Source organism: Coccomyxa subellipsoidea (assembly GCF_000258705.1).
Source record: "Coccomyxa subellipsoidea C-169, whole genome shotgun sequence".
Taxonomy (NCBI): domain Eukaryota; kingdom Viridiplantae; phylum Chlorophyta; class Trebouxiophyceae; family Coccomyxaceae; genus Coccomyxa; species Coccomyxa subellipsoidea.
In genome coordinates this window covers 24156-43432 of record NW_005178028.1, presented here as the reverse complement: position 1 = coordinate 43432, position 19277 = coordinate 24156, and the positions used below count along the sequence as shown (strand labels likewise).

The 19277-nt window shown below is 53.0% G+C and overlaps 3 protein-coding genes across 3 annotated transcripts; 2 read left to right on the top strand and 1 right to left on the bottom strand.

The window, feature by feature from the left end:
- Positions 1-1217: 1217 nt before the first annotated feature.
- On the top strand, positions 1218-4590 carry COCSUDRAFT_18513 (Tfb2-domain-containing protein; the record flags this gene model as incomplete). The annotated part of the gene is made up of 10 exons (XM_005644844.1): positions 1218-1374; positions 1470-1575; positions 1686-1754; positions 1842-1963; positions 2160-2230; positions 2426-2543; positions 2809-2953; positions 3244-3367; positions 3571-3783; positions 4360-4590. The coding sequence occupies 10 exons, from the start codon at positions 1218-1220 to the stop codon at positions 4588-4590; spliced, it is 1356 nt and encodes a 451-aa protein (XP_005644901.1).
- A 1122-nt stretch (positions 4591-5712) lies between these two features.
- COCSUDRAFT_48485 (PLP-dependent transferase) lies at positions 5713-15022 on the top strand (the record flags this gene model as incomplete). The annotated part of the gene is made up of 20 exons (XM_005644843.1): positions 5713-5803; positions 5883-6056; positions 6164-6355; positions 6441-6556; positions 6690-6827; positions 7318-7527; positions 7651-7829; positions 8204-8280; positions 9080-9198; positions 9533-9675; positions 9945-10077; positions 10494-10696; positions 11108-11293; positions 11598-11744; positions 12029-12165; positions 12416-12525; positions 12818-12963; positions 13313-13454; positions 13780-13960; positions 14246-15022. The coding sequence occupies 20 exons, from the start codon at positions 5713-5715 to the stop codon at positions 14464-14466; spliced, it is 3045 nt and encodes a 1014-aa protein (XP_005644900.1). The 3' UTR covers positions 14467-15022.
- A 669-nt stretch (positions 15023-15691) lies between these two features.
- On the bottom strand, positions 15692-18505 carry COCSUDRAFT_48484 (hypothetical protein). The gene is made up of 6 exons (XM_005644842.1): positions 18293-18505; positions 17837-18013; positions 17563-17704; positions 17297-17413; positions 16737-16992; positions 15692-16434 (listed from the first exon to the last, which is right to left on the bottom strand). The coding sequence occupies exons 2-6, from the start codon at positions 17876-17878 to the stop codon at positions 16230-16232; spliced, it is 762 nt and encodes a 253-aa protein (XP_005644899.1). The 5' UTR covers positions 17879-18013; positions 18293-18505; the 3' UTR covers positions 15692-16229.
- Positions 18506-19277: the final 772 nt, after the last annotated feature.

Below are 19277 nucleotides of genomic sequence, written 5' to 3'. Positions count from 1 at the left end.
TGGCAGTAGCAGACTGATGGGCAAGAGCACCTTTGTGGCAGCATTCTCGTCTTCAGCGTCGGCCTGCAGGACTTCCAGCTGCTTCAAGCGGTGCTTGGGCACGGACTGCAAAATGCTGCGCGCTGCCATGCCCAATTCCTCTTCCTCGTCATCCGAATCCGGGTCCTGCACAGACAAAAGTTCGGCACCTCTGAGTATCCAGGAGGGGTCCTACTTGGGCGCGCAAGCTCAGCGATCCAAAACCTTCTGGCTACACCGAGAGGTGATGCATTCCCTACATGCTCCTCAACTAGGATGCGCAGGGCGGACAAGTACAAGTGAGTGGTGCAGCAGAAGTGCGTACCTCCAGATCGTACAGTTTGCTGTCCTCCTCCCCAAGCACCTCCACTGACCAGCCACCGTCGAGGGTGAAGAGGTCCTCCACAACCTCATTGCCCCCGGATGCATGACCCTCACCCTCTATAACTTCATCGTCACTTTCCTCTCCCTGGCTCTGTCTTGCTCTCTTCCTTGGCCTGCCGCTGTCCTCCACCACAACATTGGAAAGCTGCTGCTTCCACAGAGGTGTGTCTGCTTCTGGTCGCCGTTTAGCTGCGACTTGTCAATTAACATTCGCTCAGGTAATGTCGATGACGATAAGTAGGTGTGCGCATTCGGAGTAATTCAGGATAGAGGGTGGGCAACCAACCAACCTGCCGTCGCTACTGACTGCTTCAAGTTTCGGCGATTTAAGTCGATTCCGTGGCACTTTCGAGAGAGACTTGTCATAGGTTCTTTATAAGTGGGAACGTCAGGTAATTTCTGTAGAAAAGGAGCACCTGACCCTCGCAGTGTAAGTGTAGCATTGGATGCAAACATCTGAGAAGGTCTAAATGTCTAGTCTTCTACTGTTAAAGACGAACTTGCGACGTTAATGACAACCACACGTATGATAAATTCCAGAAATTATGGCACCACCTTCATTCTTGCAAAACTATCCTTGAAGTGAGGCGCCAGTGACGTCAGCATGCAACGATGTGCATTATAATATTTGAGAGAAGTGCAGAAAAAATTGTCGCTGCAAAATTCGTTTTTACAGTTGCAGTGAATATAAGTGCATCAGAAAGTCAGGTTGCTCGATCAAATGCAGAAAAAAATTCCTGATCATCGGCAGATCTGGTGAACAGAGTGAAATAGTAGTCCGAGTACCACTAAATGAGTGTGAACGGCATTGATACATGGATTTTATCTCCTGGCTCGAGACCTTGCCAGCAGACACAGTTGGAAAGCTGTACTCTTCTCATTGGGCATGTCAAGCAGTGCTGCGTGGGCTGACATCCCTTGCGAAGCAGTATGTCATTCGGATGCTCTTTCTGGACGTCCCTGTTACCAAAAGTGCGCCCCCTTTGGTCTACGTGCGATCTGCAGCTCGTCTCCTCTCAACCCCTGCTTTGGGCGTATGTCTTCACTGCTGTGTTGGTTGTATGAAGGTGTGATGGATTCTTGGATTGCGCAAAGCTCCAAGTCCAAGCACGCAACTGCGATAAACCGGCTGAAAGGTCTCCAGCTGCTGCTACCTTCCAATGTAGCATCCAAGTGAGTTCCAGTCAGTTTGGCCCATGTGCGCTTGGCAAAGGATCTGTGGAGACTTTGATCACCACACGAACTGACACACCCAGGAGCTGATGACCGAACATTTGCAGGAGTGGACAACAAGCAGCATATCAGCTGCATCCAGTGTTCAGGGAACAGCTACGGTGGGCGGTCAGTACAGGGTAAGGGACCTTGGTTTGCTTTCTCTGTGGCTTGCCAACTGCGATATAGCTAGACAGCGGATGTTAAATTGCGCTGCTTGTCTGCAGGGGAAAGGTTGGTATCGATGAGGTGCCAGCAGGAGTTCTCCAGCAAGCACCATCAAGAGAAATGCTTAGCAGCTATGCCCAGCAGCAGTGGGAGGTGATCACTGTACCCCTTCTCAATCAATGTGTGTGCCAAATACTTCTGCACACTTCTGGAAATCCCTTCACCAATCGGAAGTCAGCAGCAAACTACCTGACACATGATATAAAGCCTGCACAGAGCTGCTCATGGCAGGAATGGCGCAATGCAGTAAAAGGCTAGTACAATGAGGAAAACATACGCGCTGGTTTATGACCATTTGATTAATGGCTGCAAAATAGTAAAGTGCACATGTGGATTAGGGTCCAGCTTTGCTTCGCTGCAGACTCTGATGCTGTACCTGGTGGGGAGCGTGGAGCGGGCTCCTTTACCAAGTCCGCTGATCCAGGCTCCCAAGCTAGATGTGGACACAGTCCTTGTGGGAGCGCGTCTCATGTCCGGGAGCAAAAGTGAGATCTGTGCGCAAGAGTGTTTTCAAGCCTGCAAGACTCGAGCTGCATATTACTGAACTTCTACACGGTTTCAAAAGGTGTTAGGTTTTTGTGAGATTTGTGCAGAGAGCAGGAGCATAGAGGAGCAGGGCTTCCAATTTCTGCTGTCGGATACATACAGCCAGCTCTGGCGCCTGCTGCGAGCATACATCGCGAGCGGGGAGGAGAGGTCTGGTGGGCGCTTCCACCCACTCTCCTGCATTTGGATTAGTTCTTTGTAGTGCCCCTTAGACCAAAGAGAACTGCCTATCCGAATCCCTGCTATGTATAAGGTGACAGTGCACCCAACCCAGAGGTCATCTGCTTCCTAACTACTAGAGGAGATCTCTGTAAGATAGGGGATTCCCCTAGATTTCTGATAGGAAACCAATATGCGCTGTTTTTATCTGAGGGGCGGACAGTTCTGCATGCAGGTTTCAATGCTGCTGTGCATGCGCAGGCGCTCCCCTGGGGACCATCCTGAACTTCCTGCTGCAGCTTGGCTTCAGGGAGGTGGGCAGCCCCTTTGCACTGTCGGGCCTGGATGACTCACAGCGCCACATCGCTGCTGACATGGCACAGCTCGGCCTGCTCATGCCCTTCACGTGAGCACCCCCGCAATTGTTGTTGCAGTGTCTTGTGGTAGAGGACAGTGTTGTAGTAGCCAGAGCAGCAGCTTGAGAGTTGCTTGGCAATTGCAACAACCACTTGTTGTGCTCGTTGAAGAGTCTGCATGCGCTCTTATCACATTCTATAGCTGTTGCCGTGGCTTTTGTCAGAGGACAGTGTGGCCGTAGGCTGATCAGCAGCATTGAAAGCTTTCAGTCAGCTCATTATGTTTGTTGCAAGCATTCTCTGCGGCTGACTGAAAGCTTTGTGTGGGTCCTGTGTGCAGAGCGAAGGATGGCAGTGTGTGGCTGGCGCCCACCAGGCTTGCCCTGGCACTGGCTGGCGGGAGCTCGGGTCAGGCTCAGCACGACGTGACTGACGGCTTTGTTGTCGTTGAGACCAACTACCGAGTGCGCTTGAATACCACACCACTGAAACCCCTCTTGGAGACCTCATCTTTTCCATATACCAACCCATCAGCAACATCCCTTGTTGGGTTCCAATGCAACAATGCGTGCATCTCTGTGCCATGCATGTTCACTGCGGCATTAGGGGGGAGAGCCAAACTCTTTGTAAGAATGCTTGTACATGCACTGAAAGGAGTGCTGCGCAGGTGTACGCGTACACATCCTCCCTGCTGCAGACGGCCCTCCTGCGGCTGTTCACGCGATGCGAGTGCATCCTGCCAAACCTGTTTGTGGGGGTGCTGACGCGCGAGAGCGTGACTGGCGCCCTGGCCTGCGGCCTCTCTGCAGACCAGATCGTGCTCTACCTGCGCCAGCATGCGCACCCCCATGTCGCATCGCGCACCCCTGTTGTTCCCGAGGTAATTAAATCCAAGTGTCCCCGTTGTCACCAGCAGTTCCTCCCTGTTTCTTCGACACGACCCCAGCAAAATCTGCACCACTTGCCCAACTTGAAGAATATGCAGTGTGGCAGACCGCATAAAAGCTATAACTGCACGCTGAGAGTGGGTTGCAAGAAGCTTTTTGGCTACGAAAGCTGCAGCCTTGAAAGAATTCTCCTTTGCTGTGTGCATGCTGTCATACTAGCATATGGCCGAGGCCAGGCAAAGTATGAGCTGCAAGTACTTAATCACTGTATACAGGAAAGCTCATGGGAGGGGAATCGTCCTTTCTACTGTGTTCTGCAAGGTTGTGCCAATCACTAAGTATTATCATCATTCTTATTTTGCGCTTTTACTGCCAAAAGGCAAGGTGCGTCCCGCAGACAAGCTGCAGTTTAAGGCTGCCACAATCCTATCCAACGTTGGACTCGCCAATTCAAGAAAGAACCAATCAACGATGGGCACCGTGCTCAGTATCTATAGTGCCCCCCTGCCAGCCGGGGCAGATCCCCAAATATGTGCCTTCATCAAATCAGGGACTTGGTCTGCATGCAGGTGGTGGCGGACCAGGTGCGGCTGTGGCAGGCAGACACAATGCGCGTGCGGCACAACCGGGCCGTGCTCTATGATGACTTCCCATCAGCGCAGGTCTTTCAGCTGTCCGCGCAGAAGGCGCGCACTCTGGGGGTGTGGCTCTGGGAGGATCCCAAGGCCGGCATGGGCCGCCTAGCCGTGCAGGAGGCTGGGCACGATGCCATGCGCGAATACATAAAATCCATCAAGTAGCCTGCATTTGTGCGGATGCATGCAAGCTGCCAAGGTGCAGCCATGCAGCCTGAAGCCCTGGGCAGTAAGCTTGGCTCTTGTTTAGGAGTACAACGATCCTAGACCAAGCGCAACCCAGACAGTGAATGACCCAGAACTGGTAATGAACGAGATGCATCAAGAAAGTAGTGGAACTCTGCATGCAATGACCAACACAGATATGGTAGAAACCTGCAGGCACTCCTCGAGGCCGGTGGCTCAGCCAGGCTGACACCGGGTGGCAAACTGTTGTCACCAGTGCTGAGCACGCCTAGCTGGGGGTCTTGAGTGAAATAATCGCATGCAGCTGTAAGTGGACGACATCTTTACATGCCCAGCAAGAGATCAAAGAGGGCAAACACCTTGAGACTTGGAGGAGTTCGCTTGGGGCTGACATACAGAAACAGATCAAATCCTGCACGTGCAATGGCGTGCTCACATCACGCGACAAAGTCATCAACGTAATATTGAACAGTGTTCAATGAACACGCCTTTCCCAACAGCACGAGCAGTGGTAAAGTCTTGAAAACGGTGGTATGTCAAGCTCTCTGCCTTCTTGCTCCCGTTGATTTTAGAAGGTCACCTACGACCACTATCAGTGACTCATGCCGACGACCACACCTGCAGCACCGGATACGGGCATAGCTGACGCAGAAGCTGATGATTTTCTGTTAAGGGTAATAATACACACGCCAACTGCACTTATGCGCGTATTTTTACTGTCTCTATTGGTTTTTGATCTCGCGCTGCTGCCACAGCCGATCTTGTCCAGTTGCTGCCAAATAAAAGGCTGTGTGCCACAATGTTGGTGCAGGCTGCACAAGCGTTGACAAACTACGTTGTTTCTCGAGATGATCGGGCAGCTCCTGTCACACGCTTGGCCTCGCCAGACGAGCTTTATAGCCAGTTTGATCAGGTGGGGTAGGCTAGCCCTCAAAATTTGGGGCTTGCTTAGCATTATAATTTGATTCATGTGGTTTCCTGGAAATTTTCTAGTGCTTGCGCACGTAGAATGTGCACAGCGTACTTGGCTTGCAGGTGGATGCATCCCTTAGATTGGGCGATGAAGACAAGCCTGCAACAGCAGAGCAGCTCCTGGCTGCCATGCAGGTGGCATTGAAGTACTCCACACGCACGAGCCACCCTCTCTTTTTCAACCAGCTATACGGGGGACCAGAGCCTGTGGGCATTGCAGGTGCACCTCTGCACTCTGCTCTTTTTTGAGTCAAATCTCTGAAGCAATTCCTGACCAAAGATGTGTACATCTTCTGCAGGTGAATGGTTGGCAGTGGCCACCAATACCAATGCGCACACCTTTGAAGTTGCACCGGTCTTCACCTTGGCTGAGACTGAAGTGCTTGCCAAGATGGCTCGGGTGGTCGGAGGTGCATATGCAGAGGCAAATGACGGCCTCTTTGTGCCAGGAGGATCCATTGCCAATCTGTATGGTACGCTCCAAGCTCACAGACACCTTTCCATCCTGTCTTGCCTCTGCACCTGCATTCCTATTTCTCCCAAGTCGCTGCATCTGAATTTTGCTGTCGAGCAAATGCAGGAATGCATTTAGCGCGCAACAGGGCAGACCCCGGCTTTAAAAGCAGAGGCGCTGTGGGCGGCCCTCGCTTGGTGGCCTTCACATCTAAGCACGCTCACTACTCCTACCTCAAAGCAGCGAGTATGACTGGTCTTGGCAGTGACAACCTCATTGTGGTGCCCTGTGATGAAAATGGGGGAATGATTTCATCAGGTGTGCCTGATCACCCTTGCAGCATGTCTCTACTTTACCTGGCAAAAGCTTATTAAAGGTTATTAAAAAGGTCCCTGTATCACAGAGTTGGAAGCTGCCATAGTGGCAGCAAAGGCCAAAGGCGGCGTTCCATTCTTTGTGGGGACCACTGCTGGCACAACAGTCCTGGGCGCATTTGACCCCCTGCCTGCAATTGCTGAGGTGCCTTCCCATCTGCTCCTGTGAAGTGACTCATTCCATCTGTCAACTCTGACACTGTGTCAGGATTTGGCAGAACAGGAGTAATTTGAGGATTGAGATGAAAAGCATTACAAAAGTGTTGCTGCTGCAACAGATCTGTCAGCGGCATGAATTGTGGCACCATGTCGATGGCACATGGGGTGCAGCGGCGCTTCTAAGCCGTACACATCGGCACCTCATGGCCGGCTGTGAGCGCTCAGACTCACTTTCCTGGAACCCCCACAAAATGATGGTGCGCTGTTTTCAGAATCTATCTTAATATTTCTCATCGTTTTGTGCATTTGCTGTTAAAAATTGGGTCTTTACTTTGCACTGGGTTAATTTAAAGGGACCGTGCATGTGACATCTTACACAAGTTTGATAGGCGCACTGCAGGTTTTATTGCAATTGCCTGTGTTGCAGGGCCTGCCATTGCAATGCAGTGTGTTTTTGACGCGGCATGCCGGGCTGCTGAAGCAAACGAATGCCAGTGGAGCAAGCTACCTGTTCCAGCCTGACAAGCTGCATGCTGAGTATGATCTTGGCGACAAGACAATCCAGTGCGGCCGGCGCCCTGATGCCTTCAAGCTGTGGCTCGCTTGGAAGGCAATTTGCTGATGCACTCCTCACGAACAGTAGCCTCTGTTTTGAGCCACTGCACACTTTAGGAGGAGTCTGTACATCACATGGCTAGTCTTCTGAGTTAAACAATTGGCAACGTTGAGCTATATCTCCGCATGCAGGCATATGGGGACAGCGGCTATGAGGCCCGCCTCGATCATGCAATGCAGATGGCGCAATACTTGGAAGGCAAGATACTGGGAGATGTAGATGCTTTCGTGCTTGTGCACCCTCGCAGCTTTACAAATGTCTGCTTCTACTGGATACCGCCGAGCTTGCGTCCGCTCAATTTGAAGACCGCCAGCAAGTCAGAACTAGATGAATTGGGCAAGGTACGCAGGACGTCCAGTCGACTGACATCACTCACCGTTTTTACTGGTGCTTTAGAAGTAGCTGTGTAGTGTTTACTGTGAGTGGCCTCTACTGAATTGATGAAATTTCTCTCATGTTGGCAGGTGGCTCCTAAGTTGAAGCACCACATGCAGAAGAATGGGGATGCCATGATTGGGTTTCAGCCATTAGGACCTTGGCCGAACTTCTTCAGAATTGTCTTTGCGAGCGCTTGGAGCCTCGCAGAGAAAGACTTGGACGCCTTGCTTGACCGCATGGATGCTCTAGGAAGGAATCTCTACTCGTGAACAGGCTTACACGAGTCTCACTGGTCTGGTGGACTTTGCCGGTCAAGAGTTGATACATACATGTCATCATGCAATGATTAATTTATTTCTGTAAAGAGCCTTCTTGGCCAATCTATTTGTCATAACTGTCTGGACATGTCATGTGTAGACCTGGACAAAATTGGACTTGCCTTCGCATTGATTGCACTCGGATTGACTGACATTGTGAAACCCTAGCACTCGGTAACTGTGCACCAAATCATCTCGGACGATAAACAGCATTTAAAGGCACAGGAATTTGCAATTGTACCACACACACAGGGCCAATTTTAAAGACGCCCTCCTTGTTTATCGAACTATCTTGAGATCACTGGTGTTGTTGATTGCGTAGGTCAGAGAGCAAGCGATTGGCAGGCAAGACTCAATTGCTGCAGTCCTACAAGTCTAAATACAAATTTTTCCTGCGAGGTCGGCGTTTAGCGCTTGTTCTCTCTCTCTAACTCGCACAGCGAGTCTCGCAGCTCCAGAAGTGTCGGAAGAGGACCCGTAAAATGACGTATCTACCCGTGTTCCGTATGGAACAGCCACGGCAGTCGTTGGACAGAATTTGCTGGCCAAACTTTGCTCACTGGACGACCTGCTGTCCCTGAAAGAGAGGAAAGAAAGCAGAGCTAGGGGCATAGGGAATCTCGTTGGTGCGAAAGTGGTACGTGTCCATTTACGAAAGAGGGTTCCGTGCATGCGTGGTTCACACTAGTCACACCCCTAAAGGCAAGTATTGGCTCAGCCAACTTGTTTATACAGCCTACAGTCATACTGGGAATGTCTTTGCATAGTTGACGTGCTGCGGAAGTTTCGTACTGGAAGCGGACTCGAGGTCAGACATCTTGTTCAATATTCCGGAAGGGGGAACCTTGGCAGCTGCCCCACCTCCGCCAGAAACATGCGCACAAACAATGCAGTCTCTTACCTCTTGTCAGCATTCAGGCTTACAAAACGTCTTCAGAGCCTGCGCCGAAGGTTTGTCACCGTGCAGGAGTCCAAGAGAGGCAGATAGGGCGCTCGAGCCATTCAGGAATACACAGCACCCACACCCGCCTTACGAGGCCTGCTTCCTGTGGAGCGCAACATGAGGATTCGGACGGGAGCGTTTGCTCTTGCAGCTGCACTCCTTGTATCTTGTAAGTGACATTCCCTTCAACTGCTCTGGGACCATGATGTGGTGACTGTGTAGTAAGATCCTTCACAGACGTGTGCCTGCATCCAGGCTGTCTTGCACAGTTGGAAGCACCAGCACCGAGCGTTGAGGCACCCTTCCCAGCACTCCAAGCAGATGCACCTGCTGTCCTAGAAGCCTCGCCACCAGTGGCTACAATTGAGGCACAGGTGGGCATTTCTCCCTACAACTTACTATATCTGGTGGGTTTGCAAGTACTTTCGCAGTGCTTATGTTTGTGCATTACATGCCACTGGTGCTGTAACAAGGCTTTCTGGGCTCTATTGCCTTGTGTCTTCAATTGCATGCAAAGTGCCTGTCAAACACATTCCAGCGTTACAGCTTCTGTGCAAAAGAGATGCCTTAGCAAGGGCACTTACCGCCTTGAGAAACGTAAAACAAGACTGATAATCGGATTCAATGGCCACTTGTTTAGCGGGTTGACTGCGATCTGTGCTGTTTTTGTTGGGAGCCTTATGAGGCGCCACTGCTGCAACACTGCAGGCACCGATCGAAGCTCAGGCGGCAGCTGGGAGGAAGTCTCTGGCGCTGTCCACTGGGCCAGGCCCCAAGGGGCCCACCCTCATTGATGAGCAGGGCAACGAGATCATCCTCAAGGGCCTCTCCGTCTTTGGCTTCAACTCTGTGTAAGGCCCTGTGTGCCCATGTCCTTCCTGGCTACGTAGTGCGCCGCTGTGCATTGCACCATGCATATTTGTCTTCCTCAGAAGTCTAATGCCCAAGGCCGATAGAACTTGCCTATATTCGGCGAGACAAATAAGGGGCAGTATATGTCTTACCTGCAGCGTGTCCGTAGGCTCGCCTCGCTTCCCGGCAGGAATACCGTGTAATGATATTGATAAGGGGGGTAAATCCCCTTGGAGAGTGTTCAGAAGTTCAATGTTATGTGGAACAGGTGGACAATGATCGGTAATCTGACAGGCGGCTCGGACGCGATTAGCCGCGACCTTGGCCACGTCATGTACCGCATGAAGATGCTCGGCTTCAACGCCATCCGCCTCCCCTTCACCTTCGCAGCCCTGGCCAAGGTGCGCGCCTGAACTGCCTGAATCCCATACATTGCTCCCGCCCTTGTGGCTATTTGGGCAATCTGAAGGCTGTATTTTCCAAAATTGGACACCTTTCATGCAGTGGCAGTGTTGGTCACTCCATCTTCTGTTCCTGGCAAAACGCAAGGCTGATTGGCAAGGACGACAAGTCTGGTGAATACACCACTTGTCTTGGTTACATGCCCTGCCCTGGAATAGCTTGCCGGGAGTCTCAAGTTGGCTGAAGGCAAGACCAGAGTATGTCTTGCATGCAGCTAACAATGTCAACAATAATACAACAATGTGACCAGATTAAAGTGCGGTTATAGATTGATGTTATGGTGTGTAATGTCCTTTTTGTATCTTATTAGTTGCGAGTTGGTCCTCCTCAAGAGAGTTGGTTCAAAAATCTGCAGGAGCCGGTGGACTACACGGGAAAGTGCAAGCCGGTGAGCGCGGCGGAGGTTGAGGCCACGCTGGTGCCGCCCACCGTTCCCTCCGGCCTCAAGGCCTCCGGGCTTACAGACCTGCCCCAGGCGCCGCCCGCGCTGCCGGAGGACACCTGCAACGCCTACCTGCCCAACGACTCCACCTTCCACCGCTACCTCTGGGTCATCCGGTGCGCGGCCCTGCACCGCCATCCTTGCCATGTCTTGTCTGGCCCATTTTGCCTGGCCCCTAGTGAAAGGGCGTCCGATGTCCTTAAGGCTGTCTTGAATTAGTGCTGTCCTCCTGTTGCATACCTAAAGTCTCTCCTGTTTCTCTTCACTCGCACTTCTTGGGGTGCAGTGCTGGCAGATTGTCGGGCTGTGGCTTGATCAAGGCCATCTCGAAATGCCACTCAAGTGTGTTAGATGAATGTTCTCCCAATACTGGATGTGTGGGTGCGCTGACTGGACCATCAGATCAGTCCTGCCTTGTAGTATGTAGCGCATGCATAGCCCACTTGCAATCTGTGTCCTTGTGCATGGGGGGCTGCACCAGCAAGTTGCATGGTCTCACAATGATGTGAGTGTTGGCCAAAATGCAGGTACTTTGCGAGCCAGGGCTTCTACGTGGTGGTGGACTACCAGAGCATGAAGGGCGGCCCCGAGGACAACATCTTTGACAAGGAGGCCTGGATGGCGCAGTGGGTGGACCTGGTGTCCCAGCTGGTGCAGTACGCGCCCGAGACCAATGGCCGCCTCCTGCTCGACCTCATCAACGAGCCCGACGGGTGCGCGCTCCTCACCTGAAGCAATGCACATGCCCGGCAGTGTGCCTGGACCAAGCTTTACTTGACACAGGAGCCACTGCAAACACATGAGTCAGCAGAAGAGCAAGTGATTGGAAGGCTCAGATGTATATTTGCGAGCGGCTTCACCAGTCTCACTTGTTGAGTTGGTCGACGTCTCACCCTTGTGTCGAGTGTCTGCAGTTGCGGTGTAAGCAAATATCATTATTTATGCCCAGAACTTCTCCTTTGGTCCTTGTTTATTCTCTGTGGAATGATAGGGTGACCGTGTGTGCTGCATGCGCAGTTTTGGGATGACATGGGAGGCGCAGGCTGACAAGCCGTCGCTGGGCAGCTACTACCTGGACCTGGGCGACAAGCTGAACGCAGTCTGCCCCAGCTGCATCTTCCTGCTGGAGGGCACCGGCCAGTCCAAGTTCCTGGGCGTCGACTGGTGCGCTGCTCATCACACATCACCTGGGCCATCATTCTAAGATTGGGTTTCCACTCCCTTGCTGTGAAATGTCAAGGCCAACACCAACAAGGTGACAACAGCGGGGACAGTATTGGGTCACAAGACCCCCATGAGAGGCATGCCTGAAAGTGCAGATGACTGACTTTAAGGCAAACGCGCAGAGATGCAGTTCCAGGTCACAGCCGCCTGTATTGAGGCAGCTGCACAAGCAATCCTTGCTAAGCCCAGCATGAAATCCTGATTGCTGCATCCTGGGCTTGCAGGGGCACCGGCTTTGCCACTGACAGCAATGTGATCCAGACAGTGGGCATCTCTGACCCCAATGGCTTCTTCCAGGCGCTCGTGCAGAAGCCCTGGGTGGACCAGGTCGCCCTGGCTCCCCACCTCTACTGCCCCGTCGGTGCGGCCCTCACTTGCTCAGCTGACATCATTGTAATAAGCTTTGCCCGCCTTGCTGATGCCTTCCTCATGCAGTTGCTGGGCACTGCTGGAGACACTAGAGCGGCTGCTTCTTCACTTGGGGATACTTGAGAAGCCACCGAATATGCTCTGATTGCACAATATATATCACAAGGACAAAGGGTCTATGTTGAATATCGTGTGACACAATGAAAGGAATCTTGATATGAGCCAGATTGTGTGCTCTGCAGCGGCCGGCCGGCCGCGCCTGTTTTCCGACGGCCCCACGATGTGGAACGCGCTGACCACCATGGTTGGATACCTCAACTCCGAGGGCTACTGCTACAACAACAATTGCCACGTGCGCCCCTTACTCATGCCCTCTCCACACCTACAACTTTTTGCCTGCAACCCGTGTGTCGCTGAGCATGTCTTGCCGCGTGCTGTAAGCATGGTGCCTACCACAGCGGACGCAGCCGCATGGCTTGTTTCCTGCCTGTTGCACTTTGATGGTGTGTCACTATCCGTGCTTGCGTTCTTTGCCATGTGACAGTGTCAACAGTGGATGCATTAGCATGCCGCCAAGGCTCCATTATGCCTGTCCACTCATAATCTGACAACACAAAGTGACCCCTTGTCTCCGTGCTCTGCAGCGCTTCCCGATCGTGCTGTCGGAGTTTGGGAGCGCGCTGAACGAGCGCACTGAGCTGGACTGCTTCACCAGCCTGACCAACTACATGACCTCCACGGGCCTCGCCAACGACGGCCGCCACTCCCCCATCCAGTCCTGGTTCTACTGGTGCGCCCATTAGTCCGAGTGTTGTTTGAGACTGATTGGCAGACAAGCACCACCCAGTGCAGCTATTATCACTGGACTAAGGTGCCATCCAAGATCTGATTGGAAAGGAAGGAAGGGATGCGTGTGTACTTCTTGGCGGTTTTCATGCAGCGCTGGAGTGGCCTGCCTGCTTTGTCAGTACCCAATTTTGGCGGCTGCTATGTTGTGCTGTGAAGTGTTGAGGTGCATCATGGTAGAAAACACAGCAATGCTCCTCATTCAGATGCAAGGCAAAGGTGGAAAATGTCCTTTGCTGGTGTAACAAGATATTGAGGCATGCATGTATCTATAAGTCCATGGGTGCATGCAGGGCGTGGAACGCAGAGACAGCCATCACGGGTGGCCTGGTCGGGGACGACTTAGTGAGCATCCTGTGGAACAAGATTGCCGCGCTCACCGGCGGCACCACCCAGTGGCCCTTCGGCCTCGGCCTGCGCCCCTGGTACCTGCAGGTGACTCCCTCTTGCTGCGGCCTTCTTGTCACGCTAGTCTGCCTTTGCAGCAGACCCTACAATGAACAGCGGCATGGTAATTTTGAGTGGCTATCTGGACTGTACCCCTCTGCTCATTGGCTGTAAGCATGTGCCACACAGCAGAGTCCCGCTACTTTGCCTCATGACAAAGGGCTGTGTTGTGGAGCAAAGTCTGTCTTCAGGAGGAGGTGCACAGGCCCTTTCATGCATCAACCTGTAAATATACTGGCTTGAAGCTGTGCAGAGTGGACCGAGCTGCAGTTTTTGGAGTGGCTACTGAGCCCTTATCGTGCGTTGTGGCCAGGGCTTTGAGGAGGTGAACGGCACGAGCGCGGTCCCCAACTCGGACATTCCCTCGTGGGTGGTCACGGAGGCACAGGCAGCGCAGCACCGCGGCCAGGCGGTGGATGTGAACGACCGCTTCACCATCCCCGTCAGCGGCGCCGTCTCCGGCGCCAACCCCCTCACCTCCGGCCAGCAGACAGGTGAGTGCTCATTTTGCTGTTGATTCTTGCAGTCTCCCCTTTCTCAGCCAGTATCCCCGTTCTGAGGGCACAATGAGGCGTCCAATGCTCTGATCGTGGAGGCCATGAAACAGAAACAGACTTGTGCAATATCCTATGTTGTTCCTTCCCAGAATGAGGCACACAAAATAGCATGCACGCGGTGCTCCTGTTGGGATGGGAGCATATTTGGTTGCATAATTGGGTTGCCCCCACTGATCAAGCATACAAGAGAGTGAAAGCTGAAAGCAAGGTGTTGAGGCGCAGGCGAGGGAGCGGGCTCGGGCAGCAACGCGGCGGCCGGCGGCGGCAGCAGCGGCAGCCGGCACCTGAGCAGCGGCGCGATTGCCGGCATTACCATCGGCACACTGGTCGGCGTGGCCGGCATCGCAGCGGCTGCCGTGTTTGCAGCGCGCAAAGTTGCGGCCAGCAAGGCGCAGCCCGAGAACATGTCCACCTTCAACCAGGCCTTCAACAGCGCCGCCTGATGTGGCACCTTGCAAAGAAACAGCTGCTGCAATCGCAGTGGAGGATCAAAGACAAGATGGAATAACCCTGGCAGCTTCTATGGAGCAGCCCGCTGCAACTGCGGGCTCAAAGCCTCTCCTGTGTGGAGGCTGTCAGGTGCTGATGGGGGGAACTCAGTGACAATGTTGGTGGGACTGATGAGGGAGATGGATGGGATGAGTTTGGTATCGGGCACAAGATGGCGTTGCATCCTGGCTGGGAATTGGGGTTGCACGGGCTATACTGTCAGAGAAGCCACCTCGATCAATCTGTGTCTGACAAGTTGTAGGTGCTGGCTGCATCAAGATAGCATTGCCATGCTGCTGAGCTTGGTGACGGATATGTGTTTTGTGTGACAAGCAGATAGGGACGTAGAGTGCGCGTACATTTGATTCCAAACATTTCATTATGACAACATTTCATTCCCTAGTTGATTCTGAGTCTGTTGTGCATATGCCAGTGTGTTTTGTTGCTCCTGCAATATGTATTGAGCGTATACTCATGCTTGCTTCAAGGTGTAAGTTTTCATGATGTCGAGCGCTATCATTCAAATGGGTGTCCATTTTGCTTCTTGCCAACCATTCAAATTCCAGATTTCCATTACGATTGTTCTATCGATCATCTTTGCAATTGCCTCATGAGTTTTGACCTACTTGCCCTGAGCCGCCAAAGCAAGCACAACCAATACTCCTTGGAAGCAAAACCCAGGCTTGCGCAAAACCCTGCAGATCACCAACCACTGCAACTATTCGAGGCTTGAAATAGCCCCTCAAGCTTGAGGCAAAATTTAGATCTCCAGAGTGCAACACAAAACTCCTCATCTACAAACTGACAACAAACAACATCCAGCGATCCACAACTCGCTCACAGTTTTCAGACCGCTACATTAAGAGTCTCAATTCGGGTCTTGAATTAAATTTGGACTGGGACCTGGGAGTTCTCCTCTTTGAGCTGGGCTGGACATTTATGCACACCCGGCCGCGGCCTGACACATTCCATCTGCAAGAAGAAAAGGTGCAGTGGTTCAAGTTCCCACAGTAAATGCACAGCACTCCCGGGAGCTAAAGTTTGTAAACGGCCAGTCCAGCTTTTTAAACAACTCCCTTACGGATCCGTCGCGCGACAGCGCACGCCTGACATGGATCCGTATCAGTGCCTCATCACAGATCAGGTCTCCCACAAAAAAGCCTTTCTGCAGGCGGCCGCTTCCAGTTAGCTGTCACCACTCAGACACACACTGTCCAGACAGCCCGGACGGCTTACACAGCTGTGTGCCTACAAACCCAGCGCATTGTTCCGCTGCTTCAGTCACGGAACAGTTCCCAGAACAGCTCTTTCCTCACACAAGGACGCAGAATAACAGTCAGCACGGACAAGACAACTTTGGAGTCAGCCTAGCTAGTCATTCAAGGGTACAGCTCTAGGTTTTCCCACCAGGGGTCGCCCATCGGTCAAACAAATGTATACTCTGAGGCACCGTAATTAAATTCTGTAGTCAGGAGACCTGTTGCGTCTAGATTCGCACCGCAGACAAGAGGAAGATAAGGCAAAATCTGATTGTACAACGAGAGAGTAGTGCCGCCAGTGATGTCAGCGCAGCCCGTCACCAGCAGCGGTGACTCATGGCGCGCGGGCAACTGCATTGAGCGGCTCGCCCCGGTAAGGTCACAAGTACTCTAGCTACAAATAATATTGGGGGTTTGCAAAGCCGCCCCCAAGGGTGATATCCTGGCTACGGCAGAGCTCAGAGCGACTGCGCAGGCCGGAAGAAGGGGCCGAGGCGCCACTGAAGCGCCTGTAGCACCTCGAGCTCCAGCTCGGCCGCGGCGGTAGTGTGAACCTCGCGGTTGTGTACATGCGACAGCATGGTTGACAACAGCTTCTTGTAGGGCACAAACTCCACGTTCTTGGCGGCAATGTATATGCAGGCCAGGTGGATGGCGGTCAGCCTGCAGCAGGCAAGGCACATGTCAGCATGCATGCCATCAATCGCTAGCGAGCTGTGCTCTGATGTCCTTTCCTTCAGAAAGAAGACATTGTCCAGAGGATTGCTGGAGCATCAGCTTCATAATAGGTCAGTCAACCCTTCTCTGATTTCTGGAGGGAGTTCAGGCTCAGCAATGTGAATTGAATTGGTGTAGACAGCAGGATTCCCAGAATCTGGGAGAGGGTAACAAGGGAAAGAGAGTTGCCAGTGTCAGAAATCTCTGGGGGATAGTAAAGAAGCTCAATAGCGGGAGAGGAGGCGCACCAGTGTTTGGGGCCGAGGTGGACGTGGGCGGATCCGATGGGGCGGGTAGCATGCGCGGTCGGCTCAACCGGGGTTGCCGCCACAAATGCTGCAAACTCGGGGGTCGCGCGAGCGGCGGCCAGCAGGGTCGGGTCGCGCGCGGCCACGCGCTCAAAGTAGGCGGTGCCGACCGAGATGGTGAAGGGGGAGAAGCCGTACATGGTGGCCATGCAGCCGATCAGGGACTCCTCCGGCACATGGCGATAGATGAAGTTGCCTGCAGCGGGAGTGCTCAAATTCAAGATAGGGGATCACAGGCTCAGCGTGCTCTTGCTTGCATTGTGCACAGGCTTCAATTGGCAGATAATCTATCTGCCAAAATAAAGCTCATAAACGGAAAGACCACTTGCACAAAAAACAGATATGCTTGACTTGTTCCAGGTCTGAAGAAGAGCACTGGGTTTTTGGTACGACTGCGAAGGCCTTGGCATCTGCTGAGATGAATGCAATATACCGCATGGGCCCCAGGTGAGATGCTGGTATGGGTGAGGCAGGGCAGGCATCAAGCACCAAAGACTTACCTGAGGGTGAAGGTGTGTTTGACATGGCGCAAGGATCCACGATGGCGCAGTCCTCCGGCGAGCTGCTTGCGTCAAAGTCATGGCGGAACACTCGCTTGGGCAGCATGAAGCTGGAGCCTGTATCCGTACATTCAATTCATCAGCAACCCTGCCATAATCCTGATTGCATTCCTGACTGCTGGGCAAGGGCCATGTGGAAGAGAAGGCAACAAGCACATGGGCAGCAAGATGCCAGGGATTATGATCATGTGCAGGGACTGCCTTACCCTCGCTCTGCTGGCTGTTTGAGGTGCTTGCAGAGTGGCAGCAAGCATCGCAGTCCTTATCGTCCCACGATTGAGGGGAGCTGCACTTCGGCCCAAATTCCACTGAATCCATGCGGATGTCTTCGCAGTCGCATTCCAAACCCTGCACACAGCACCATCACCATCAACCTAGGGAAGCCCTCCGCTGTAGCGTGTCTGCTGGCCTCTGCAATGGATCATATCGAGCTTTCCGATGCGCTTTTGACTCAATGGGCATCACTGAACATCCACGCACCTCCTCGCACAATAGGAGGCCAGTGTCCTCGTGCTGCTGCATGGCGATGACGACTGTTTTTGATGGTGGCGGTGGGCGGGGCGTCTGGAAGGCGGGCGAGGCTGGCGACGATTCCAGTCACAGCGTCATCGGTTCTACGGTGTATTATGCGATTGGTGACAGGGCGATGGGGTGAACCTGCGAGGGCAGCGTGCAAGTTTAGCGGGCCCACGAGGATCTTCACGAGGTGAACAGGGCCCCAACTCTGCGATCTCAACGGTTCCAACATGGGCTGGTCATGCACAAATCCACTGTCTTGAAGATGCTGCCAACCCGAGCTACGGTGCAGCTCGACGCCCATACCCCCGCAGTCCGATGGAGCAGAGTGACTCGAAATAAAAAAAGAGCACAAGGGCCGGTATAGGTGCTCCGCCCTACGAGACAGCAGGCAATGTCAGGTACGGGAACGAATCGTACCTGATCAGTCTGCCGACCGGTTCTCATAAGATATCAATATTGTGGGGACGCCCGCTCTCTCCGATGCAGTGCAGCAGGGGTTTGCTGGTTGATTGATGCCAGCCCGGGTCGGCAGAGGATGGAGGGAGGGATCGATGGGAGGACTTGGATACCAATCTTGATTTTTTGGGACATGGAATGGAGTGTGACGAGATATTTGCCCCCAAAACCGCTCGCTTCAACAGCGCGCTCTGCTGAAGTTTACTGACCTCGAAAGCCCGTGGAATCCAGATTACCCTGATTATCCCGGAAGTGTCTCCCGAACTTTCAGGGTTTTCGGGTGAAAAGGTCAAAGAGATGCCCGGCAGGGGGAAATCCACTGGCTCTCAGGTGAAGGTCCTCGGGCCTGCTCAATGAAAGTTCATCCGCAATCCATACAGCACCGCCCCCAGGCAGTATCCCCTTTGGAATCAAAATGAGCGCCACTCCGGTGCAATGCTGTGACGTAACCAGAGTGGAGCACAGAAATATCTTGGCATGAGTCCCAAGAAAAAATGCAACAAATATCACAAGGGTCCACAAACTGCCCCCATAGAAGGTGCACACATGTGGGAGACTTTTGGCACAAAGTGCTGTTGCGCTTTGGAGGCGCGGCCCGTTGTAAGAGCTCATATTATGCATGCATTCCTGATTCGAATTCAGACAGATATATCTTCAGACAGATTATATAAGAGCTCAGAGTGGAAGTGCCCCCGGCCGGGCCAGTGGCGCACCGGTACCGTGACCGTCACCGTCTATGGCAGCGCCGCCGCGGCTAGGCCATGATCTGATTACGATGATAGGCATGATTATGAAGCCGCAGTACCTATACTGCTTGTAGAATGCTGTGCAGCGCCGGGCGACTGCCAATGCATATGCATGCGCATGGCAAGCCCAGATCAGCTACTAGCTGGTATTTGGTGATTATAGTTCATCACGATGTTTGGGATGTCTTGACATGATATTC